A 26,971-nucleotide genomic window follows, 5' to 3' on the forward strand; every position below is an offset into this window, starting at 1 on the left:
AGATGCTAATGATAACACTCACTCACATTACACTACAGATGCTAACGATAACACTCACTCACATTACACTACAGAGGCTAACGATAACACTCACTCACATTACACTACAGATGCTAACGATAACACTCACATTACACTACAGATGCTAACGATAACACTCACTCACATTACACTACAGATGCTAACGATAACACTCACTCACATTACACTACAGATGCTAACGATAACGCTCACTCACATTACACTACAGATGCTAACGATAACGCTCACTCACATTACACTACAGATGCTAACGATAACGCTCACTCACATTACCGGTACACTACTTTCAGTGGCTTTACATGACAGAATACCCTAAATCATCAGCCAAGCACAACCCTCACTCACACACACACACACACACACACACACACACACACACACACACAAAACATTCTGATGCTCAAATTTGCATAATGTAATCCATTTCTCAAACCTGCATACCGTATACCATAACCAATTTCTCAAAGCATTCCTTCATTTCACTGTTGCCATGCCAATGAAGCCCAGTCTGGATGTTTCGGCTCACCTGAGAGGGCAGCTGTGTGGCCTGCATCTCGGTGTCCTCCTCGGCGTAGGCCAGGACCGTGCGGAAGGACCGCCGCAGGTACTCCTCCTGCACGTCCGACGACTTCCCCACCAGAGAGGCCAGCGACATGGTCACCTGCATCTTCACCCTGGAGAAGTTCTGGAGAGACCGTCGCACAATTGAGATGATGGCTTTCTCATGCTTTATCTTGCATGCATCACTTTCCATTTCATATTTCATATTTCCCAAGCACAACCCAGTAGGTGTGAAAATGAGTCCAATGGGATCCAGTCCTTAAACTGCTTTTTCAGAAGTCTTAGTAACCCCCCTCTGTCATAAACACGCAATACAAAGCTGAAATATTTTGCCCATGATGGGACATTAGCCTCTAATTCCCACATGATATAACCTGATGGTGCTATACTCATAGGTTTTAAGGTGATCGAGTTCATCATATAACCTGATGGTGATATACTCATGGGATTTAAGGTGATCGAGTTCATCATATAGCCTGATGGTGCTATACTCATGGGATTTAAGGTGATCGAGTTCATCATATAGCCTGATGGTGCTATACTCATGTGATTTAAGGTGATCGAGTTCAGAATGTTTGAGCTCTGTTATGAATAATTGTACAACAGTAAATACAAGGCTGGGCCAGGTTTGAAAACAAGTCTCTTCTTTTTTTTTCTTTTTTCGGAGAGACCTCAGAATGATTCCCCCGCTAACGTCAGCAGCAGCGCCATCGATGAATCATCCTAATGGCACCATTACGTTAAATTGACCATATAGGAAGGCCACTTAAGCTTGTCTGCGTCCTTGCACTGAGGTCAGACCGCACCATTCTCGCTGTGAAGGATGACTTCAGATCAGCGTTTCCCAGGCAAAATGATTCCACATTTCCCTCTCTCTCAAGAGCAACTACATTCTTCACTCTGTTTCATCTGACGGAGTGAGTGAGAGAGTGAGAGAAAGAGAGAAAGAAAGAGAGAGAGAGAGAGAGGTGGCGGCAGGAGATAATAAAAATGCAGGGCGAGCGCAACTCAGGATGTCACTCATGTGGAAGTTGTGCACCTGACGATCGTTGCCGTTCCTCGAGCCAATCAGACAGTCGCTGCAGCAGGCCGAGAGTGATTGACAGGAAGGCTGAAGCGAGACCGGGTGCGCGCGTTTTTGACAGGTGATGGGCATTCGAAAACAAACACACCCAATATCTCACCCACTTACTCTCACAGCAAAACACACTGTTTTCTCTGACTCAGAAAAAATGACTACAATCTTATATCTGTGTCGAAACTGAAACAAAAATATCTCAGGCTGCTTTCATCATCTTCTATTAAGTCTTGTTTATATTACTGCACTACTTAATTTCAGATAGGAGTTCGTGTCTATGTATATTCATATCTGTATGTGTTTAGTATATGCTTGTGTGTGTGTGTGTGTGTGTGTGTGTGTGTGTGTGTGTGTTCTTACGCTAGCTGAGCTGTAGCTGTATCTCATGATGAGGTAGAGGGTGTGTGTGTGTGTGTGTGTGTGTGTGTGTGTGTGTGTGTGTTCTTACGCTAGCTGAGCTGTAGCTGTATCTCATGATGAGGTAGAGGGTGTGTGTGTGAGGGTGTGTGTGTGTGTGTGTGTGTGTGTGTGTGCTTACGCTAGCTGAGCTGTAGCTCATGATGAGGTAGAGGGTGTGTGTGTGTGTGTGTGTGTGTGTGTGTGTGTGTGTGTGTGTGTGTGTGTGTGTGTGTGTGTGTGTGTGTGTGTGTGTGTGTGTGTGTGTGTGTGTGCGTGTGTGTGTGTGTGTGTGTGTGTTCTTACGCTAGCTGGGCTGTAGCTGTATCTCATGATGAGGTAAAGTGTGTGTGTGTGTGTGTGTGTGTTCTTACGCTAGCTGAGCTGTAGCTGTATCTCATGATGAGGTAGAGGGTGGCACAGGCCTGGCTGCGGTTGCCGTCCACTCTGCTGCTGCAGTGCTGGAGAACCTTCTGGCACAGGTCGGCACACTGCTCCGCCTCCTCCTCAAACAGCAGCTCCCCAAACTGGACAAACACACAGCAAGTTGTTGATCAGTGGAGCTGATCTCTCTCACTCACTCACTCACTCACTCACTCACTCACACACTCACACACTCACACACTCACACACTCACACACTCACACACACACACACACACACACACACACACACACACACACTCACACACACTCACACACTCAGTCACACACACACACACTCTCAAACACTCAGTCACACACACACACACACACACACACACACACACACACACACACACACACACACACACACACACACACACACACACACACACACACGGTACCTTCACGATGAGAGCCCTGAGGGAGCTGAAGCAGTGGGACAGGAAGGTGGTGCTCTGGTTGCAGGTGAGACTGTGCAGCAGGACCCGCAGGACTCCGCCCACCACACTGTCCTTGCACTCGGCCAATGGCGTGGCCTGGATTTACACAGAGATTAAAACAAGACGTGTGACTGTTGACACTGGCGTAACAGCAATGCTCTTATTATCTACGTGTGATACTGAGTGATACACAATGGAGTGGCACTGTAAGTCTGTTTAACCAACTCAGCATGGGGAAAGTACTGTATGTGTGAACCCTAATGATTCTTCTTCTGGACACTGCAGTCATGTACTCTCTATTACTGGTCTTGGGAGAGGTTTGTTTGTTCTGAGGCAGTGATGTGGCACCTGGATGATGACTTCCAGCAGGTCCAGCACTATGAGGTTGGCCTCGGTGGCCAGGTTACCACTGATGACGGCCTCCTGGTCCAGCTCCGCTTTCGACCTGACGCAGAACAGGGCACATTCATTCACGGGTTTGGAAAGGCAGACATCAGATACCATTTTTGTGGTTTGACTATAGCTTTATCTTCCATGACCTTCCTATTCTCCCCAGTTTGAAGTAGAGGGATTCAATAGATGCACAGTAGAGTAGAGTAGGGTAGGGTAGATATTAAATGAGGTTATTTTGTCTCTGACTCACTTGTCCTGCCTCTCGTTTGTCTGCCGCCACTGAGTAAGGTCTTTCCTCCAGCGCAGGTTCTCTTTACCAAATGCCCGCTCGTTACCTAGGTAACAGGTTACACATGTCAAACATAAAAACTCCATATAATTATGCTCAGTAAACATACAGTTGCATAAAAGTCCAGTGCAGTGTTGGGAGAGCCAGGTGCTAACAGCACCAAGGAACAAACCGAAGATAAAAATGTGTACAATACCAATAGTCACTTTGGAGAAATGACTAAATATAAATATTTAAAAAAGTGATCTTGAAACACATGCTAAAAATAATGAGTGATTCTCCTAACGTCTGTGGTGTGTGGTGTGTATGTTGTGCGCTCACCACCTGCTCTCCTCATCATCTCCCCCCGAGCTCCCCGACCCCCCAGCAGGGCCTGCTCCAGCTGTGCCTTGGCCTGCTGGGACTTCTGCAGTGCCTGGGTGCTCACCTTGTCTGAGCTTTGCTTGCCCTAGACGAGAGAGAGAGAGAGAAGATGCACTAGACATCAGCACAAATACTCAGAAACGTACATACAAGTCTGTTTACTAGACGTTATCACCGTCTGTCTGCAAGCTTGCGAGGCTCACTCACTCACGACCAAACAGAGCCGTGTGCTTGCCACCACAGTCTCAAACAGGCGGGATTCCTGTGCTACTCAAGACTATTTTATTTTCTAACTCTAAAAATTAAACAAAATAAGTTCACTAAATCGGTTGTTATGTGTGAATTTGACGATCTCAAAATAAAAATATCTTTTGTGTGTGTGTCTGTGGTCAATCATTTAATATTGATACTGCAAGAACACAACCCCTTCTAATGAGCAAGAATCCACCCAAAATATTAGCATGACACCAGAGTGAGACAGGCTCAAACAAACCCCATGGGTGAGTGGTACTGCGGTGCGAGACCCACCCTGTGTGTGTGTGTGTGTGTGTGTGTGTGTGTGTGTGTGTGTGTGTGTGAGCTGCGAGACCCACCCTGTGTGTGTGTGTGTGTGTGTGTGAGCTGCGAGACCCACCCTGTGTGTGTGTGTGTGTGTGTGTGTGTGTGTGTGTGTGTGTGTGTGTGTGAGCTGCGAGACCCACCCTGTGTGTGTGTGTGTGTGTGTGTGTGAGCTGCGAGACCCACCCTGTGTGTGTGTGTGTGTGTGTGTGTGTGTGTGAGCTGCGAGACCCACCCTGTACTCGAAGCAGGACACACAGATGGTGAGCAGCTCCATCAGCCGGTTGAGCTGGGCGAAGGGCATGTCGGCCGTCCAGCGCTGGATCAGGGTCTGGTCGGCGTTCTTCATGATCCACAGGAAACACACCAGCAGGTTCCGGCTGGTCTCGGGCGTCAGGGTGCTGGTGGCCTTCGTTGCCTACCGGGGAGGGGTCGAGGGGAAACAAAAGAAAAGGTTGACGCGTCCGGGCGGATATTTAAAAACTAAAACAGGAAGACGAAGGAGGAAGTGGTGTTTGTGGGGGGCTGCTTTTTTTTCTTTCACCTGTGACCATCTGATTATCACACATTTAGACACTTCCTCAGAAACTAATCAGGCTTTTTTTGTGCGGTGAAAGAAAGGAGAGGGAAGTTTAGACTCTTACCATGGAGGCCATGGAAGCCAGTGCGTTTCTTGCCAGGGTATTATATGGATTTCCTGCAATCGCCATGGCAATATTCTGATTGATGGGGTTGACGCTGTCAGGATCCTCGTCGGGGGCAGTGTTCTTGCCTTTGCCCCCGCGTGGGTCTGAAACTGTGAACACAAGCCAGAGTAGAAGGGTGACCCTGAAACATAAACCTATCTTGTACTTCAAAAAAGGATGCGCTTAACAATATTCTGGGGTGAACAAGATTTAGAGTTTATTCATACGTTTTCACAAACACAACTGCATGGGTATACTGATGTGTTGTGCATTTTTCACAATATGACTATGACTACAAAATGTAATGCAAAAAAAATCACAACCGTTTTATTCGAGATTGAGAAATAAAATGCAAATGTAAGGCAAACCTGTGAAGTCCAGCGAGTTGATGGAGTCGATGATGATGGTCACCAGGGGGAGGTAGAGAGCAGCGATCTTAGCTCGAACCTCAGGCCGCACGCAACGCTGATCCAGGTCATGGGCACACAGTAAGCTGTACGTCGCATTGATGGCTTTCCTCTGCACTTTCCCACTACAAGACATCCACATAGAGAGCATTGACGTAAGACAAGAGTGAGTAATTACCCACACACATGCCCATGATCAAATGTCTGCGCTATCCGGATATGTTGGTATTCAGCTCAGTAACTGCCTCCGGATCCACAATGGGGAATGTACCAATGTTTAGTCCCAAAATGTTTTTCACTGGCAAGCCTACATCATCATGTCGTATATTGTACTGACGATGTTGACGATGTGAAATGTACAATGCTCAGTCCCGAAATGTTTTTCATGTCTAATGTTGTAGTTCGGGACTAACCCTTCATTTTCCATCTCAAGAGCAGCATCGAGCTCAGTCAATAGAAGGCCTGTCAGGAAGTGCTGCTGCCTGAACTCATGAGAAAGATCAAACATGGCCGAGATCTTTTGGTCCTGAAAACTGCAAGAACTTGAAGTCTGCAGAGAGAGAGAGAGAGATAGAGAGAAAGAAAGAAAGAGAGAGAGAGAGTAGAAGTAGGAGAGAAAAAGTCAGCGAATGGGAGACAAATGCATTTTAACAATATTCCTTTAAAGCTGAGTTGGAATAACTGATTTCATAACAACGCCTACTGGAACAGTCCATAGCATCATCCTTAGCATCAGCATTTTATAATTACTGCAGACCTAACCTAAACACGCAACTAATATAAATGCCCCTAAGGCCCCGGGTGGCCAAGGGGTGGAATGTAAGTGGTGATCCAATCCAATCCAATCCAATTTGTTTATTTGATCAAGAGTACATAAATGTAAATAAATGTAAATGCACCCAATTATAGTTTCCATTGGCAGTCCCCCTGCCAGAGTGGCAAGATTGAGGGAGAAATTGCAGCATAACATGAGGAGGGAAGGAGAGAAAAAAAAGGCAACCCCCAGATCTGAGTCTGTGCAGAGAGAGGAGGGAGGGGGGAACCAGACCTGTGAGGATATGGAGGGGGAGGGCGAGGTGGGGGCAGAGGCAGGGTTGCTGAAGTAGAGGCTGAGGTTGAGGTAGTGCTCGTGACTGCACAGGATACGCAGGAACTCCAGCCTCGTGCTGACCACCGTATTCATGGACACGGCCTTTGCACTCATCTATGAGGAAAAGGTGAAACAGTCACAGAGTCACACTTCATGTTAACAGCTACAGTCCCTTTAGAGTAACTTAGAGAAACGAGTGCCATGCTATACTATACTCGGCCATGTTCCACGACTACCTCTATGGGATCGTATTGTAGCATTACATCATATTGAAATTAGTGTACGATTTGATCATATGTCTGTCCACTACATTAACTACTGAATATAATAAGAAGTACAGCCTGGGGTTTAGGTACATTTCTAGTGTATGCAATACAATAGGCACGTTCAAGTACTGTCTCAAGAAGTGACCATGTTTTTAGTGCAAGGCCACACAGACCCAGACCAGGACCCAGACCCAGACCCAGACCCAGACCCAGACCCAGAACCAGAACCAGAACCAGAACCAGAACCAGACCCAGTACTGTGTACCAAAGGGTTGCCCTTGCCTGGTTGCAGTAGGATTTCACCAGCTGGAACACAAAGCCGCGGTCCATGAGGGACATCAGGTCGTACAGGAAGAAGGCCAGGCTGATGTTCACTTTCTCAGCTTGCTCCGTTTCCTGTGAGCAGAACACCAACGCACGGAGATGAACGATGACAAAGTCACAAAACATGCCCCGTCAGCACATATTTTCAGCCACACATAAAACACTGTTGCATTTGGATATTTCTACCCTCTATTAATACAGGAGTCACTTTTTAAAATACAATACAAAAAAAGTTTGAAATAATTCAGATTCAGCTAATAACAGAGTGAGAGGGTTCTCCTACAGCAGTGAACAGCTGTTAAGCCTTTCACAGCTAAAGCAGTACAGTATGAGTGGTTATATTCCTTAGGCCATGCTAAGGTACCTTATGTTTGACCAGGCTGGTGCAAATTTCGGCCGTCACCACGTTGACGATGGTGGTGAGGTCGTCCTTGAATCGGTCGGAGAAGCGGTTCCGGCGTGGCACGGCCTTCCTGTCCATCTGAGAGACGTGCTGGGCCATGCTCTTCACCTGAACACACCAGAACACACACAGATGACAGGGAGCGGACTCTACCTATTCAATAACCTTAGCAAGAATCTAAAACACACGCACGCTCACACACACACACACACAGATGACAGGGAGCGGACTCTACCTATTCAATAACATTAGCAAGAATCTAAAACACACGCATGCTCACACACGCATGCTCACACACACACACACACACACACACACACACACACACACACACACACAGTCCTGGACTTACCAGGAGTTCAAAGAAGAACCAGGCGTATTTGTAGGCATTCTCACGGCATACCCCAGTGCTGACCACCATTTGCAGAGCGAGCTCTTCATGGAATTGCTATGAAAACAATGAGGGTAATGTGGTTGGTCAACCTGTAAACTACACGCCCATATGAGTGCAGTCATCAGACCTGTGGGAGGGCACTGGCCTGGCAAACTCAAATTCAGTGGCGATGTTTTACAAATATGAAGGGCCTCTATGAGCCGAGTTATCATTTAAAATACATTCAAAAGTATAACAGTAAAACACCTGAAAACCATGATCGTAGTAAAGAGGTACGTTTAGCACATTTAACATTTGTAATCTAGTCATCAGTTATCTGATTAGACTGGTGAGCAGCGATACCTTTTTATTGATGGGCTTTGTCCCTGCTGAAGAGCCCTGTTGATTACTACTTCCATCCATATACGTTGACATGCGGCAGCTGGGATGGTTTGCACCCTGCAGAAGAAATAACGCCATTAGTGACCGCACACGCAACATGCATTAGTTCATCCTCATGCCGTTAGGAGATTAAACTGGACGCTTGGCGCTGTCCGAGATGAATCTCGACTAATGGTGATTTAAAAAGCGAGTATGGACTTCTGTGTGAGTTTGAGTGTGCATACAAGTGTAGGTGTACTTGCATGCGCATTAGTATGTGCATGGGTGCTTATTTCTGTAAAGGAGTGTGCCCATGCATGCGTGTGTGTGTGTGTGTGTGTGTGTGTGTGTGTGTGTGTGTGTGTGTGTGTGTGTGTGTGTGTGTGTGTGCGGTGTGCGAGCGGCTGCACCTTTCCAGACAGGATGTTTTTGACCTCTGCATCCTCGGCCGACTGCGGGCCGGGGATGTCCGGGTTGCTGCTGCTCCGCACCCTGGACTGGATCAGCATGTTGCCCACCGTGCTGGCCGTGGCTCTGCCCAGCGTGCTGTAGCGCCCCTCCGGGTGGAGCTGATGCCCACCTGCACGCACGCCGCAGGAGACAGAGTCCCAGTCAGCAAGACTCTCTATGCATGGTCTTCACCGTGGCGTTTAATGCTAATTCTTCTGATAGGCTACGACACTCAATAAGAGGTGAAGCCTTGTAATGTTGACTGAATTCCCCTACAGTATGCCCTTGTTTTTAACACACGCACTACAGAAAGAAAGGCGCTTTCACCTCTCTGCCCTAACGGAATCATCAGGTGCCATGGAGTGCCATGCCATACTCAAGTGAATGCCCAAACACATAACTGCATGGCATACTGCTCTTTGCATCCCAGGAATAACAGCAAACAGAAAAGCAATCCTGACACAAGCAGGTAGTGGCAGCATGGACAGGAGTGGGCCTGCCTGCTGCCAGGGTCACTCCCTCACCTGTGCTGAAGATCTCCCCCTGGGACTCTGGCAGTCTGAAGGCGTAGTAGAGGTATTTGGCCAGGAGACAGTTCCTGCCCTGATGGTCGCGCTCCAGCTCCTGGCTGTTGTGGAGGCTGTTAACGATGGACACCACCGACTCGAAGGCGATCTGACCCAGGTTGGCTGTGAGAAACCACAGGAAAAAGAGTACAGTCTTAGGTTTGGAGACTGGGGGCATTAAGGTTCCATATGGGCAGTGTTTGTGGACAACAAACACTTTTGTGTTTACAGTGTAGTGCTTAACAACTGGTTAGTCAATTAAATGTGAAATGCGTGTGTGTAGGGCATGTGAGTGTGTGTGTTATGGTGAATCGGCGCTGTCGAGGCCAGCAGTGATGGGCCTCTCACCCGTCAACCTGTGATGACCATGGGCTGCACGATGAGTCTGTGTGTGTGTGTCTCTCTGTGTGTGTGTGTGTGTGTGTGTGTGTGTGTGTGTGTGTGTGTGTGTCTCTCTGTGTGTCTGTGTGTGTGTGTCTCTGTGTGTGTGTGTGTGTCTCTCTGTGTGTGTGTGTGTGCGTGTGTGTGTGTGTGTGTGTCTCTGTGTGTGTGTCTCTGTGTGTGTGTGTGTCTCTCTGTGTGTGTGTGTGTGTGTGTGTGTGTGTGTGTCTCTGTGTGTGTGTGTGTCTCTCTCTCACCCGTCTGTCCTGCGATGACCATGGGCTGCATGATGAGTCTGAAGAGCTTGTCCAGCACCTGATGGAGGAAGAGGACGAGCGGCTCGAGACGCGAGGAGGACAGCGAGATGATGCTGAGCTTCAGCTCGTGCTCCACCTTGGTCTCGGGGATCTTCTCGTCGCTCAGGCGGATGGGGAAGGTGACCTTGCCCTCCAGCGCGTGGCAGAGGGTGAAGAAGCGCTCCAGGTGGTTGTCCTGGCAATGGGGCGGAGAGGGAGGGACAGATGGCACCGCTGGACACGCTCATGGATTCCTCAATTCATTTATTATTGATTGATTTATTATCATTATTATTGCTATTGAATTGACTTTCATGCAACAGTAAACAAGTGTGTGTGCTGTGTGTAAGTGTGTTTGTGCACTTGAGTGTGTGTGTGTGTGTGCATGTGCGGGTCTGTGTTTGTGTTTGTCTAAGAGTGTGTGCACCTGAATAATTATCTGTATGTGCGTGTCTGCATGTGAATGTTTTCTATTCAGCTTTTGTTTGTTCTATCAAGTCGAGTGGATCTGTGTATAATAGGCGTATGTGTGTGTGGCAGTGTGCGTGTGTGTGTGTGTGTGTGTGTGCGCAGGTGTGTTTACACCACTTACCTGAGTGTGGACCGATGAGACGGCCTGCAGCTCCAGGTTGAAAACCCCCTTGTGGCTCTCCATCCACTTCACAGGAGGGACCTGCGCTGGTATCTTCTACAGGGATCAAAGCCACACCTTCAGAGCACACTTAAGCACAGCACCTCCGCCTCCACTCTCAACCACACACACACCCAGATCCTTTAAAAACACTCCGAATGTGAACTTCTTGGTGAATCATTGATCAGGGGGGTATTCGTCGTAGCTCGCTAAACGGTTTAGCGAGCTAATTTTCAGGCTAAGATAAAAAACGCCCCTCTTTTTGGTTCGTGGAAGCAACTTTTGATAAATCACCATAGTTACATATCGATTAGCACTAACCTGCTCCAGGGCAGGCTAACTTAAGTGTAGCTGGATAAGCTTGCCACACCCCCGGAAAAAGGAGGGATCCCATTGACCAAGGACTGATATTAGAGTTAGATTAGTGGAGGGAGAGAGTTCTTTGCGATCGCCAAGATCCATTATTCTTGTATGAGCGCTACCGATTCAGCCGACAAGGAATCATTAATTTACAAGACCTTCTCGAGTCATTTATTGCAAACACCACATTGACTGTACATTTTTGTAGTGTCGGTGATGCGGAGAACAAAGCACTCATAATTATATGAGTGTTATTAGTACACCATAGCACATCATTATTGTAGAAAATGATTACGGTGGACTCTTCAATTTATTGCATTTGTTATTAATACATTTAGTCATTTAACAGACGCTTTTATTCAAAGCGACTTCCAAGGAAATGTAAAACTACATCGAGGAAGGAGGTGAGGGGATTTGAACTAGCAACCATGTAGATGCAAACCGGTAGATGAAACCTCTGTACCAGCTGACACTTGGCATCAGGTATTCATACATAGATATCACCCTATAAACATCCCAACACACCTTGCTCTCACAGCGGTGGTGGTGTTGAATTTTGCCATGATTATGGTCTTGTATTCTTCATAAGCGTTCATGTTCATCTCCTACTCGCCAGCGGAGAAAAAAAGAGCCCTTTTCTTTGAGTTTAGAACCATTATACCGTTAGAAAATCATGGTTTTGGTGATCGACCTTTCCTGCCTTTTGAAGTAGGACGTGCACGCGCAAATGCCATGATAACTTTAGCCTGCTTGAAATTAACCACATGATTAGGATGCGGGTCAGCCGTTAACGAACCGATATTTGCTGTTCTCAATCAGCTCGCTAATCTTAACGGGCTATAAGGCCAATTGATTAACTTAGCTTCAATCCTACGACGAACGTACCCCAGAGATCAGATGCTGAGAGATCTGTGTTAGATCGAACACATGTGGTTTTATGTGAAGCTCACCTCTGGGGAGTGCAGGGAGTAATTGACAGGCAGCTTCTCCAGGGCGATGGGGAGGCAGTACTGGCCTGTCTGCAGACGGTCATTGTGAACTATGGGCATCCACTGCAAAGACAATACATCATTACAAACCATAATTATACATAGAGAGAGTATGTGCCAAACAATACAGCCTCATCTGGGGGGGATGCACATCATCACTTGGCTGATCTGGTTGGTTTAACATTTCCTTGGTCTGATTACAACCGAAAGGGAACATAATCTTGTCACAGTAAGCAGGTGCCAATGATACAATGATGACCCTGTTCCAGTAGGAATGGGAATCAGATTCATTATTCTCACGATTATTGGGTCACGATTTCGATTCAATCATGATTCTTCACCTGCAATTCTGGGATTGATTGTGTTGTCGTTGTCATTTTATCTAGTGCTGACATAAAATTATTAAAATTATGTAAATCTCAAGGATTAGCACGAGTGTTACATTTCCCTGCACTGATGTGACCAGGAAACTAGAAATGGTATAACCTATATTTAGCGGCCCAACATGTAAACAATAAGACTGATTTATTGCATTCGGAGATCGACAGCTAATCCTTGACAATTCTGATGCCGTGGCCATGACTGACTGGCTGGCAGCCGAGGCACTGAGGGCCTTGGGGCGGGCGACTCACGGAGTATCCGATGAGGGTCTCCACGCCGCCGGCCTGGCTCTGCTTCTGCTGGCAGCTGATGTGGTAGAAGGTGAAGAGCAGGTGGTGCCGCTCCGTCAGCTTGGCCGGGAGCTTGATCTTCACCTCCTCGTAGAAGTCCGGCGACCTGTGTGTCGACGCAGGCCTGTTATTTGACGGTTATCGCTCACGTTTCTACGCTAACAACATTGTGTTAAAGACACCGAAGGACCGAACGCTCATGAGAAAATGGCACAGGTTATATTTAACGCAAAGAGAGTGAGAGAGTTTCCTGATGATGCCACTTAAGCCACAGTTAAATATCTACACAACACAGCGTTTGTAGAGCTCTTATTCCTTTATAAAGAGAGTAAAGCATGACATTGTATAGGTGGTACTTGCTTGTTGTGGTAAGTCACTGGTGTACAAGCCTCTGCAATAAATTCCGGTCCAGTAGATTTTCCAAATATGACCTATGGATAGAAATGAATACACCATCACTAAATGGCTAAACAGTAACAGCTTTTATTTTATTTAATTTAGTACATATTTACACAACATATATGAATGTAAATCCATTTCTCCCATAAAAGCTCACTTTGGTGAGATATGATGACCCCTGTCAACTAGATAATGTACTGTATAAAAAAAAATACTGATTTGGTCAATGAAGCGACCTGACGAATGATTTTTGCCATAATGACTTACAGGCAGAACACAGCTAGGCTCCTCTCCGCTCATGAACTGAATTTTTATGGTGATGTTCCTGGCTGAGGTCAGCCGATTGGCCACGGTGAGCCGCTGAGGGTAAACATACAGGAGGTTTCTGTTAAAGGGAAGAAAAAAAGGAAACATAAAAGGTTATACAAAATGACAACAGGCTGATGTCATGATCTGGAGAGAGAAGCTATGCCTCTACCAGGCAGCATAATTCATGACCGCGGATTAAAAAAAGTCTGGGACTAGGGCTGAACGATTAATTGCATTTGCGATTTAATCGCGATATGATAGAACGCGATTTTCTAACCGCAACGTTCGCGATTAAAAAACGTGGTCTAAAAAAAAAAAAAAAAAAAATTTATCTTTTTTTTTTTTTTTTTTTAAGATGGTACATTTTGCACACAGTGTTTAAAAAGTGCATACCTAGTGTTTATACTTAAAATTACTTTTTTTAAATTACTTAAAAGCACAGTGGCAAAGCCACCGATTTGTTGTTCTTGTTTCTGTAATGAGCAGTTAAATAAAAATGTAAAATGTGGGAAAGAATATTTTACACTAAATGTATCTAATATTGTGTTGGTCATATTTAAATCATTCATTATGTTTTGTTGGGGAAAAAAAGAGGATAAAAAAAAAAAATCGCATATTAAATCGCAATCGCAATATTTTGGTAAAAAAATCGCAATTAGATTATTTTCCCAAATCGTTCAGCCCTATCTGGGACTGATCATGGCTTCACAAGGCTGACCGGCTGCTGCACTACCACAGCATACCAGTAGGTGGAAGCAGATTTCCATGAAGAGAATTAGAACTTCTCTGAACTGCAATTCAGCAGAGTGCAAGAAAAGAGTGTAGGCAAAAGGTTACAAGTTTACTGATTACTAGCACTAGGGTACACTGTAATCTGTAAAAGTTGTAAACTGTAAAAGTGAAAATAATTCAACAACAGATCTTGCAGGAAGTAAACAGTGCGTGTTTTCTGAAAGATAAAGTCTTATGTAATGACCTGTAAATGCTGTGAGGGACGTAGACCTCGCTGGAAGGGAACTCCAGGACCTCTTTGATCAGCCTCGGGTTCTTCTCAGCCAATGGTTTGACGAGGATGAGTTCAGGAGAGAGGCAGCCTAGCATGTTCTCTGGTGCTGGCAGTACCTCCAGTTTGATTATACCTGAAAGCCAAATACACCATTAAAAAAAAACACAACAAATAGCCACCTCCACATTTCATGACATACCTTAGTAATTTTAACTTTAATAACACTTTAATCCAGCTGTATGATATGTTTGTGGTGATGAATAAAAAATTATTAAAATAAAAAGATGTCTAAAGATACAGTTCCAAAACAGCGGTCTAAATATCTTTGGGTTTGATTTCACCTGGTATTGTTTTAACCCGTCTCTGCATTGACGTCCTCTTGATGTCAGCCAGACACTTGAACAGATCCTCATCACTCAGACGGTCCCCTTCCTAAATACATTAACGGTAGGCTTTAGTGGTGACGCCTTTCATAACACATGCATAGATGCACTGAGGCACAGACATTTGACAGAAAAAGAAAAAACTAATAGCTGAGATAGCTGGTACAGTCACTGCTCAGTAGAAAGACAAACAGGATGGTTCAATAGATGTGATTCCGCAAAATGACGGCTCTCCAGGAAGACAAACCAAAAGACGAACCAAAAAAATTATACATGTCCACCATGTCATCAATTCGAGTACTGAGTGTGACATTTTTACTGCTGAAAAATCTCTATTCAACCACAGCCAAAGGCCTTAATCACAACACACTCAACGAATAAGCCTACATAAAAGATACAAGATACAGTTATGAGAAGTATGCAACCCATGACTCTTGAGTCTTGTCTTGTGTCCATGGGACTGACCTGTTTGAAGATGGTGTTTATGGTGATGTTGGCAGGTTTGAATCCTGACAGGTTGTACTGATCCTCTATGTAAGAGAAGCGCTCCGAGTTTCGCCTTGGTATGTTGCCCCTTCTGTCCAAACTGCCTCTGCCTGTTTAACAGTACAAATGTACATAATGCATCAATCAGTACATTCATGTAGCAATCACTCATAATTAAACAATCATAATCATCAATTATACATGCATCTTTTTTATTTCATCAATGATAAATGACTGATAAATGAATTAGAGAGGTCTACTTCAAGTTCAAGTCTTTTATTGTCAGATGCACAGAACAACACAGAGTCAGACTGGGCACTGAAATTCTTATGACAAGACACCGCACAACAACCTAACATAACATTGTTATCTACACAAGCTGGGTCACCTCTGAATACAACTCTAATACATGTCATACATTTTGTATCATGTCACTCTCACAAGCTTCATATCAAGACAACCTTGAATGAGAGACATGGAATTTGAAGGCAAAAAGCCTCTTGTTTGATACGACGACATGCCATCGTGGTATTATGGATATACGCACGCTATGATGACATGCTACAGCTTCTTTGCAAATCCGTTGTGCCTCACCATTCATGCCGTCGGCCTCGCTCGTGTCTCTCTCCAGTGTGGACGTGGCGGTGATGACGTTCATGATGTTGACCGTGCCCCAGGCGAAGGGCATCCTATAGCGCCCCAGCCTCTGGCAGAACCCCTCCGACTGGGTCTTCAGCTTCTCCAGCTTATCCTTATTCTAAAATGACACATGCTAGCATGTTAGCATATTAGCATAGTAGCCTACTAGCGTATTTGGCATCTCTCGTAAAACTGACATGGAAGAGTTTTATGGGGAAGTTCCGAAAAACAATTGTTTTTAGCTGTTAAATGTTATTTCCAGTTATTATTGCTTCTAATAAAGTTTTATGGAAACCTATTCAAAGCTCTTTATATATCGTTTTCATTTGTCTGACTGTGAAACTTGTATCTTGTAGTGTCTGTGGTACTATCTCTGTCAACACTCAAGCAAGTGAAAAACAAGGCTTCCCAAGATTCCCAAGTCAAGGACAATGGAACGTGTCTTTTCAGTCTAGTTTCAGCCCTTCCAAAAGCATCATGGGGTCTCGTCTGTCAAACAATAACTAGATGAGAGGGGGGGATTACCTTGGCTGTATCAGTCTCTTTCATGCCTATGTAGGGGTCAGCACAGTCACCGATCTCTCCCTGCTGCAGCACCTTCTCAAGCTGAAAACACACGCACATACTGTCCGTTTACTGAGGTCACACATACAGCACATGTACACAGAGAGCAGCAGCAGTTCAGAAACACAGTGTACACTGATTCTTACAGTGTTTGTAGAACTACAGTAGTATTCCTAGTGTATTGCATCTTTCTATTCTACAGGTTTTTTTTGGGTGAGTATACAATAAAGAGTATACAAAAGTCGTGTAGTTCTAAGTAACGCATGACAACCATGTTTCGTGTTACATATGTATGATGTCAATGACTTCTCTGGTTCCTTGGGGCCTCATTATTCTGGCAAGTAAGGCCACGTATGCCCATAGGATATGACCGTATAGGTGTTACACATGAGAGTGTGCGCGGCCACATATAGTGTCAGCTTTACCTTAACTACCAGGTAGATGTCTGGGGAGGGCTGGGTGATGGAGAAGATGGCCGCCTTCGCCTGACTGGAGGGGTCGACACTCGGGGTGTGAGAGCGCAGGTATCCCCTCAGTGCGTCGGAGTTCAGGTCACAGTGGAAGTCCTCGGAGATCTAGCGTTAGCCACAGAGAGAGAAAGAAAGAGCTCTGACCTCGATGTGCATGTGTGTGTTTTCCTTACCCCTGCGAGTGTGTTGTTCACCCTACCACAGGAAGTAGATTTCGAAAGAGTGATGATGCTTTTGGTAGAAATCTAGCCTCTCCTATCCCCACTGGACACAGACATGCACACAGACACACACACACACACACACACACACACACACACACACACACACACACACAGACACACATGCACACATGCACAAAGACACAGACACAGACACACATGCACACATGCACACAGACACACACACAGACACACATGCACACAGACACACATGCACACATGCACACAGACAAACACACACACATGCACACAGACAAACACACACACATGCACACAGACAAACACGCACACATGCACACAGACACACACACACATGCACACACACACACACACAGACACACATGCACACATGCACAAAGACACAGACACAGACACACATGCACACATGCACACAGACACACACACAGACACACATGCACACAGACACACATGCACACATGCACACAGACAAACACACACACATGCACACAGACAAACACACACACATGCACACAGACAAACACGCACACATGCACACAGACACACACACACACATGCACACAGACAAACACACACACATGCACACAGACACACACACACACACACACACAGACAAACACGCACACATGCACACAGACAAACACGCACACATGCACACGCACACACACACACATGCACAGACACACACACACACATGCACACAGACAAACACGCACACATGCACACAGACAAACACGCACACATACACACGCACACACATTCAAGCACATGCCTATGCAAATGCAACTGCGCTCAAACAAGGAAACCCTGCACTACACAAACATTGGAGGATTTCATTTGCATGTAACCCCAACGTACGTCTGCTGAGGGATTCAATTACACTGGGCACTCCTACCCCAACACCCATGCACACTCCTCAGTCCACACTGCACCAGAATCACCACGTAGAACACAGAACTCTGCACTTTCAAGGCTACAAGCTCCTGTTGTTCTCCCTTCCCTGCTAAATCATTATATCAGTTAATAAACTCAGGCACTAACTAAGGGCAACTAAGCAAAGGGCAAAAAGCTAAAAGTATCACTGGTTAAAGAAACACTATGTAATAATTTGCCAATATTTTGAGGTATCTTTCTACAAGCAACTACTTTTAGTATCATCTTCAAATGAATTGATGGTGGGTGTATGGTCATGTAAAGGACAGATAAACACACCTGTTGTTTCCACTAGCTGTCCAGGCTATGCGCTATGGAGCTCTGATGTTTGGGTTGGAACACCCGGCGAAAGCGTAAGAAAATCCTTCACAGCACGACATCCCTGACAACATCGCACTGATAAAAGCTAGTGGGTTTCTATCACTGCCAACTGGGCTGTTGGTGGTGCTTGCAAGGTTTTCTGCATGCTTTTTTGGGTGGATAGCTCACTAGTTTTAGACCAAACCTCCATAATGCTGCTTTAATTATGACATTTATCTTCATGTCCTGCTGCCATTGTCAGCACACATGTAACCGCGGATCAGCTGCCGCCTAACATAACAAACACATGAATTCCATCACGGTTTGGGTCAAAGAGTCTCATTTAATAAGTGCTCCGAAGAAGTCGCCCATCCTTAAGGCAATGACATACAATATCCTGTTGTTAAGAAGGCATGTCACCCAATCACAGCGAAGGCTTCAGTGAGCCCTGTTGTCTGTTCGACAGCTGGGTTGACTCCCTTCATTTGAAACAGAATGTTTATTTCCATCCTGCACATGAAGAACAGGCAGAGAGGGTGAACGCACTGTGGTTTGGCAGAACCGCTACTGTCCGCGAAATTAACTTTTTTTTCACAGGGCTCACAGCAACTGTGGCAGCACTTTACCAGAATTCAATCATGGTTAAACGGCGTGCTTAAAAAAAAAAAAAAAAAAAAAAATGTTTTCCCTGAGCATTAAGAGTTGTTGTCCCTCTGATATTTTTAGTGTTACGGGATTTCGGCCGACCGTAACTGGGTCACAGATGTGAATCGACTGCATGGGCGCTTTAGATGGCACAGATGCTGTTTAATCACCTGTTTCTGCTTTGGCAACAGTACATAAACAAAATCAAAAGTACTTCCCTCACAATGCAAGATAAACTGTTAGATGTTCTGTTTAAATTCTAGCGTCTGTCTTCTGAAGACATTGTATGTGTTGTATGAAACCTATAACCTACAAAGATGCCCTGATTTTCACAGAGAACAGGCTTATTCTTGGATCTGTTTTTGTTCTGGGTTGAACAGGGACCCCTCCCCAAGAAAGGCCTCTCTCATTAAAGTCACCATTACATATTCCTTTCAAGTAACTGAACCCCATCTCACATAAGACACTGCCAATTGGGTGTGGACCTCCTGCTTTCTGAAGCATGGAGCTAGTTATCTCAGACACACTTGTATATGAAGCCTGCGAAAGAGGTCAGAGTTCACAAAGAAGCTCATGTGATGATCTGTTGGCCGTCACTGACTGACACCCATGACACCCAAGCCTGCGAAAGAGGTCAGAGTTCACAAAGAAGCTCATGTGATGATGTGTTGGCCCGTCACTGACTGACACCCATGACTGTGGATGTTCTGCGGTGCAGCCCATTACTGTGTCGTGTCTGTGTTGTCCTTTGGAGATCCTCTGGCAGTCAAACACTAGCCCTGATGTCATCCTCTGAGGGTCTCAGCACTGCCATGCGTTGAGAGGCTGGGCGTTTAGGAATTCCGCGCGGCCCTGACGGCAAGTCTCAAGGATAACAACGGCTACTTCTGCAGCTCCAAAACAACCCCACCCACCCCCGCTCGCTCGCTCGCTCGCTCGCTGCTCAGGCTGAGGAGGAAGACAAAAACGCTCACCTTCTTCTTCTCTTTGAGGTCATACAAGGCCAAGGTTGCGAAGAATGGCTCTATTTCAATCTCAAACCTGTTTAAACCAGAAGAGGGGGCGGGGCGGGGGGGGGGGGGACATTACAATAGTGAATCTTTGTGGGAAGCAATTAAAGCCTGCCTGCCCTATAAGACCACCACTGATTTGTATTCAATAAAAATAAAAATGCATGTGCTTTTTTAGGCTTAAGATAACAGGATAGCATCTTCCTGCTTATTCTTTTATTATGAGTATGAAGTGTTATCATGATTAATTTAGAGGAAATCTGGAGTTTTAACCCCTCAAGGGATTTAATTAAAAGTGACCCCCTACCTCTACCTGCAACCCCCCCCCCCCCCCATCAAGAGCCTATTAATATTCCTTGCAGTATTACATTCAGCTATTTTTCTCATTTATGATTTATATTAATTTTCATAATATACTAATGATCCTCATACCCTGTAGCATTATTATAATGATTTAATACAGGGTGAATACTGTGTCTTCAGACATGCCTACGCAGCTCCTATCATGCTTTCATAATGTACAGTCCATTATTTGACTTAACTCTGAAATTCTGCAATTACAGGGCTTAGTGAGATCCATCTAAATAGGATAAGACAAAAACACTTGGCTGTGTTTTTTGTGGCCGTGAAAGGAAGAGATCACATCACATAAATGACAGTAGAGGTGAGAAGAGTGTGAGGGTGATAGTTACTTGATGGCTTGGCATCTGATGTAAATCCGGTGACCGATGTGTTCCCTTGGACACTCCGGCTTGGGCCGGATCTCCACAGCATCGTCCTGGAGTGTGTGTGTGTGTGTGTGTGTGTGTGTGTGTGTGTGTGTGGAGTGTGTGTGTGTGTGTGGAGTGTGCGTGTGTGTGTGTGTGTGTGTGTGTGTGGAGTGTGTGCGTGTGTGCGCGTGTGCGCGTGTGTGCGTGTCAGAGAAGAGGAGAGAACATCACGTTCAGTGGGCTGATAATGACCATGTTTATCTCTGATGCTGATTGAGGGCTGCTAGTGAGCTCAAGTGGAAGCGTGTGGTCAAAATCTCACCCCAAAACACTCCGCTGTCAGCCCTAAAACGACCATCACGCTGGATGCTGAAGGACGCTTTAACAACTTACAAGCCTCAACTATGTGTGGCTTTTACACCAGAGCTACTGCATGACGCCATGGAAACCATCAGGGTTTTTCTCTTTTAAAGATTACGCAACAGGCAGATTAATTTACTCATTCCCACAAACACAATAAGGTGAAGTAATTTCTGTGGTCTAATAATGAACTGCTACTGATGAAAGGATTTTTAAACAACTCCTTTTAGACTTCCGCTGGGTAAACAATCTGTTGGTCTTACATCCCCATGTATTTATTAAGCTGATGTTTTTCAGAAGGTGTACAGTATGCGGATTCCCTGGGAATCAAACTCAGATGTAAAAGGCTCAATCCCTGGTACTGCTAGCATCTCCCTTTATCTGCTAAGCTCTGAGAGCAAAAGAGCCGTTCATATTGGAGACTTTACGGTACCTCGTCTGCGGGCGGGTAGAGGGCGAACAGCTCCGGGTGGCGGTTGCCGTTCCGGGCCTCGTGGTTGAAGCGGTCCAGGTCCTCGGGGTTGCTGAAGCGCAGCAGGCTGTCCACGCGCGCGTCCGGCTGCAGCGCCTTCAGGTCGAAGTCCGAGGAGGCGAGTGTGGTGCGGCCCGACTCGTCGGACAACGCCGCCAGAGACGGAGAGCGCACCTGAGGGAAGGGGTGGGGATGATGCAATGAGACATGAAGGGCTTTTTATTCTTCACCTCCCCCACAAATAATACAAGCAGCACCTGTACATTTATACACAATACATACATATACATATACATTTTCCCACTCCCGCGGAAGTTAAATACTAAGACAATAGCGCGCTATGATTTTAGCCTGTCATGAAAGTTCTTCCTTTCTTGAAAGAATGCATCCCTACTAACAACCCACCTCCCTCCAGAACAAGCCAATGAGGAGGTGCAGCAGAGAGAGATTGTCATTTACCATTTATTCATAGCCTACCCTGATAGTGTGCCATTATAAGACAACACTGATTACAATCACACACTCAAATTCACAGTTGTGTGTATGCAATAAGACCAAACCAAAAGTCCAAACGTGGTATAATTCTTGGATTTTCATACTATACGTGGTACTTTAACATCATGCTTTTTACCAATTAGACAAAACAAGTTGAAAACTGGCCTAAAAAGCATGTTATGTAAACAAAGAAAAGTGTCAATATCAATATTTTTCCTGGATGATTCGACTGAAGAGCCCATATTTTGAGTTCCTGGCCTAGGAGTAAGTGGAGGGGAACGCTGGCGCGACTGCACGTCCTGAACCGAACAGGACTGACAATGGGCTTGTTTTTTCCCGCGGACAGCCTTGGATGCTGATGAGAAGTACACCACTGAAACAAGGGCTCTGTGGTTGGGATAATTAATACTTGGCAGGACAGGGCCCGGGACGGAAGCAGAGGGGATGGGGAAGAGCGGGGGAGGGGGAGTGAATGAATATTCATGCTTCATTGTGTGGTAAGCCCTAGACAAACAGGAGGGGATCCAACGCCAGACGCTGGTAATAGGGAAACAGGGACACTTTCTTCTCTTTCGGCTCACTCCACTTTTTCCCCCTATTTCTGCCCCCCCCTCCCTCACCCCTCCAGCTTTCTTCTCTCCCCCCTTTCTTCACACGGCCAATTCTCTTGGACGCTCTCTCATTTAACCTCTACTCTCTCACACTCTCAAACAGGCCTGCTGTGTATTTTGGAAAAAAAAAAAAAAAAAAAACATATGAAAATACACAAAAATGAATTCATTACAACGAGGTCTTGAAGGTCCTGTTTATTCCGAGACGCTTTTATCTAATCCTCACACTATCGTTAAGCTCTCTGTGTACATTGCACTCTCCTTGTTTTCTCAAAACAAAAATGAGGAATGTTCCCTAGACCTGTTATCTGGCTGAAGTGTAATATCACAATACCCACACCACTACCAATCACAATACCTATCAAATGTCCTGCTCAAATCTGTTGATTGTTAAGATATGTCCACTGTGTAGATAAATCAGATATACAGTAACAAAGAGCGTCTATCAATTTAAGTTGTACAAAGAAACATTCATCCTAAATGCTGCATGCAATTTCTTTCTCTTTCTCTCTGCTTGGTAATAATGCGACAGCTTCATACAGGTGTGCACTTGCAGGATGTGGCACATATTGACACACAGCTCAGGGGTTTTTCACCTCTTCCAAAACACATCCAGTTTCACTTTCGGTATTTTGGTAGGTGTCTGCAGGCATTTCCCTGACGCCCAGATAGCAACATAAACCTGTTATACACTCAACAACCTGTTATACACTTCAGACTCTTATCACGTTCAGCTTCAGGGCATGGAAGAGCCGCAGCCTGAGCACACACCCAACCCTGTCACACTCTAATCCTGTTAAGTAGTCTACTCCTCAATGGACCAATAAATCACTATTGTACAAGACCAGAGTGGTCCTGACTCAATTAGCAACGTTGAAAAATGGTTAGATCTTCACACCAAACCTCTCCATTGAAATTATTGAATTATTTATTGAAATAACATTTAAATAAATTATTTCGCAGGAGCTATTTGGTGAGTGGATCTATCCATTTGTCAACGTTGCTAAAAGAGTCGGCACACAACAGGTTTTCGTGCATAACCTACAGAGCGAAGGTGGTACCTGAGGTATTAATCCCTGACACAACCCTTTGATAGAGAGCTACATTTGGTGTCGGTTTAGATGCGCTCACCAAAACTAAGCTTGCACACCATGATATCCCTCCACATCATACCACACACCCAAGATGGGCGACCAGTGAGAGATTTCAGATTTGGAAACGTCATCTGGTAGTGTGGAGAGTAGTAATGACCCAGAGTATGGTCTTGCTCACACACATCTGTGACTGTTGTTTATGTGACGATGTTATTTCATGAAGAAGCGACTTCATCATGTATTTCCACAGTACAGTCTGGGTTTACGAGGTAAGGAATCACAACTTGGTTCAAGCTTCTAGGTTTGCTGTCCTGGATCACCCTTTCTCTGTAGCACTGACCCGGAGTCAAATGCCATCAAACAAACAGGTTGAGAGTAAATATTGGTTTTAGGTCAAAAGCTGACTAAAAGCATACATACCGCTGGCTCTTGCCTCTCGGGCAGCATGTCCGACTCAAAGACCTGCCTCTGGAGGAGTTTGTGGAGGCCGGAGCGCTCCGAGTAGGCACTCCACCCATCTCCTTGACACCTGTGCAAATCAGAGGGCCAAGTAGGTCATGACCTTTACTAAGAAGGTTTATCCCATGCAAAACACGTATAAGCCCCTTAAAGCATACCCTCCTAGTGGATTTTTATTAAAATAAACTTCATACCGTATATTTGTGTATATGTTTTATTTGTTGTGTAATGGAGCGTTATACAGAATCATGTACTATAGTGTAGTAGGACATATTTGTTGTCTATAACTAAAGAACATCAGACAGGATGTTCAGTGACTATGATTGAGTCTGGTGGACTCTGAGGGACATGCGGATGAATGAGCTGTCAATCAAGCGGGTACACATCAGAAACCTGCCGCATGTCAGAGAAAGCACGAGACACAGAAGGATGAAGATCACTGCAACTTACTGAAGCGGACCGCATCAGCCTTACCTTCTGCCGACGATCAGCCACGGCTGCGTGTAGCTCTCCACACAGTCTCTCACATGAGCGTCAAGCTCTGGCCTGTCGATACACACAAATCCCCAGAGAGAGAGAGTTACAAATGAAGTTTACATCCTTTCGTGCAATCAGAGAAGCGAGGATAAGCCCGTGGCTCAGCACGCATAGGGGGAGCCGGGAGAAAAGAATTTATGAGAGCTTCAAGCCTAGTCTGAATGTTTCCTAAATCAGGACGTTACAATGTGGCTGCAACAGTGTTTCACATGATCCAGCCAGCATAACAATCTAGTCTGACTTTGAGCTGAGGTATTTCACTATTTTTTTTTTTTAGTTTAGTCTCAAACTTTATAACAGACAATACCTCACAATGTTTGTGCAGACTGCACTGCTAATGTGATAACACAAGTGTTTTGGGTGACAACAGGATGAGAAATATGAAGGAATATAATCATGGTTCAAATCCTCCCTGTTACCATAGTTTTGTGTGGAACCAGTGACAATGTACACAGTCATCCGAGCTAACTTTATGTTCTGTAGCCTACTTTCCTGAATGTGGACCAGCCAAAGCGGCAGCCTCTCTCCCTCGCTCTCTCAAGGCTGCAAGTGCACTAAAACAATCCCCTGTGTGTGTGTGTGTGTGTGTGTGTGTGTGTGTGTGTTCAGCCGGGTCCACCTACCCGTCATCTGGGACCGAGTGCTCCGCGGTGCGACACTCCCTGTCCACTAGCTCCACCTCCAAGTCGTCGTCGGGGAACTCTCCGAGCTCCTGCATGAGCTCCATGTCTCCGCTGCGTAGCTGGGTCACCAGGAAATCCTCTAGATCCAGCGGCTCCACTGCATCGTAGGACGCAGGCTACAGGAAGAGAAGGGGGATCAAATAGGGCACTGCACCAACGGAACCAGACCACAGCATGTCACACAGAGACAGCATGAGACCTCAAGCAGGCTACACAGAGATAGCATGAGACCTCAGCAGGATACACAGAGACAGCATGAGACCTCAGCAGGCTACACAGAGATAGCATGAGACTTCAGCAGGCTACACAGAGACAGCATGAGACCTCAGCAGGCTACACAGAGATAGCATGAGACCTCAGCAGGCTACACAGAGATAGCATGAGACCTCAGCAGGCTACACAGAGACAGCATGAGACCTCAGCAGGCTACACAGAGATAGCATGAGACCTCAGCAGGCTACACAGAGATGGCATGAGACCTCAGCAGGCTACACAGAGATGGCATGAGACCTCAGCAGGCTACACAGAGATGTGTACTACTTAGTCATCACAAGCAAGACATTAGACGTGTAATAGACAGACTAATTACACAGAGGGCTAAGCCATACTCTACTGTACCATACACTTAGCTACACCAGCATTTGGCCCTGACAGCGAAGAGTGCACATAGGCATCTCGAACATATAATCAGCACAGATGTGTTAGACAAAGAGCTGATACTTGCAAAAATGCTCAAGTTGATGACGGTAGATACACCTTGAACACCATACTCTTAATAATAAGGAAACAGTAGAAAAACAGAGATCAATCTTGAAGGAAGGAACTGCTGGATGAAGTGTGAATGAGAGATATCTGGGCATAATTCAATTCTTCAGAGATCAATCATAACCGTGGTTTGGCACATATGAACACTCTGGGTGATAAACAAGCCACAAAAAGAGCGTATGAAAATAAGTGTGGGCTGATCCACGTTCCCCAGGTACGCTCAAGCACGAGCACGACCGAGCTGACATGTTTCATCACGACTCAGACGTGTTGAGAAACGGCCTGACCGTGCAGCGCAGTGGCCCCGCGGCGCGCTCAGGTAGAGCAGTCCTCACACCCCTGAGACTGGGACTGAACACCAGCTCATTAACACATCAGCGTTACAACCCACGGCTTCAGCAATAACATGGCGTTTCTCTCTGGTGTGAACATGGCGTTAGATTTGACTGCCCGAACAGATAAGTGAAAATGTGACGTCTTTTTGTTTTTCTCTCTCTTTCTGCATGACGCTCAGTGCTGTACTGTGCTGTGCAGTTTAGCCCTCGGGGCAAAGCGGAGGTATGTTAACGATGAAGGGTGACTGTCTGTTGATTTTTTTTTCTTTCTGTCTGTGTACACAGAA

At 45.7% G+C, this 26,971-nt stretch overlaps 1 protein-coding gene across 4 annotated transcripts in view; it reads right to left on the minus strand.

Annotated features, from left to right (window-relative positions):
- The window catches only part of dock8 (dedicator of cytokinesis 8), a 44,517-nt gene that overhangs the window by 7,184 nt on the left and 10,362 nt on the right, over positions 1-26,971 (minus strand). For 3 of the 4 annotated variants that reach the window (XM_012820623.3, XM_031584521.2, XM_031584522.1), the window contains 35 exons: positions 25,525-25,700; positions 24,839-24,910; positions 24,326-24,434; positions 21,667-21,879; positions 20,856-20,941; positions 20,128-20,194; positions 17,031-17,180; positions 16,567-16,647; positions 15,997-16,159; positions 15,382-15,512; positions 14,875-14,965; positions 14,504-14,666; positions 13,486-13,603; positions 13,180-13,250; positions 12,781-12,925; positions 12,110-12,211; positions 10,761-10,856; positions 10,130-10,364; positions 9,450-9,614; positions 8,886-9,055; positions 8,458-8,553; positions 8,074-8,169; positions 7,683-7,829; positions 7,277-7,390; positions 6,687-6,842; positions 6,052-6,188; positions 5,600-5,763; positions 5,190-5,341; positions 4,781-4,963; positions 3,946-4,072; positions 3,586-3,670; positions 3,291-3,387; positions 2,904-3,038; positions 2,452-2,604; positions 569-727 (listed from right to left, as the gene is read on the minus strand). In XM_012820623.3, the coding sequence (XP_012676077.2) occupies positions 569-727; positions 2,452-2,604; positions 2,904-3,038; positions 3,291-3,387; positions 3,586-3,670; positions 3,946-4,072; positions 4,781-4,963; positions 5,190-5,341; positions 5,600-5,763; positions 6,052-6,188; positions 6,687-6,842; positions 7,277-7,390; positions 7,683-7,829; positions 8,074-8,169; positions 8,458-8,553; positions 8,886-9,055; positions 9,450-9,614; positions 10,130-10,364; positions 10,761-10,856; positions 12,110-12,211; positions 12,781-12,925; positions 13,180-13,250; positions 13,486-13,603; positions 14,504-14,666; positions 14,875-14,965; positions 15,382-15,512; positions 15,997-16,159; positions 16,567-16,647; positions 17,031-17,180; positions 20,128-20,194; positions 20,856-20,941; positions 21,667-21,879; positions 24,326-24,434; positions 24,839-24,910; positions 25,525-25,700 (4,605 nt within the window). The remainder of the gene's footprint in view (positions 1-568; positions 728-2,451; positions 2,605-2,903; positions 3,039-3,290; positions 3,388-3,585; positions 3,671-3,945; positions 4,073-4,780; positions 4,964-5,189; positions 5,342-5,599; positions 5,764-6,051; positions 6,189-6,686; positions 6,843-7,276; positions 7,391-7,682; positions 7,830-8,073; positions 8,170-8,457; positions 8,554-8,885; positions 9,056-9,449; positions 9,615-10,129; positions 10,365-10,760; positions 10,857-12,109; positions 12,212-12,780; positions 12,926-13,179; positions 13,251-13,485; positions 13,604-14,503; positions 14,667-14,874; positions 14,966-15,381; positions 15,513-15,996; positions 16,160-16,566; positions 16,648-17,030; positions 17,181-20,127; positions 20,195-20,855; positions 20,942-21,666; positions 21,880-24,325; positions 24,435-24,838; positions 24,911-25,524; positions 25,701-26,971) is intronic. The other variant, XM_031584520.2, reaches the window with a different exon arrangement.

The sequence above is a fragment of the Clupea harengus genome, chromosome 18, assembly GCF_900700415.2.
Source record: "Clupea harengus chromosome 18, Ch_v2.0.2, whole genome shotgun sequence".
Lineage (NCBI taxonomy): Eukaryota > Metazoa > Chordata > Actinopteri > Clupeiformes > Clupeidae > Clupea > Clupea harengus.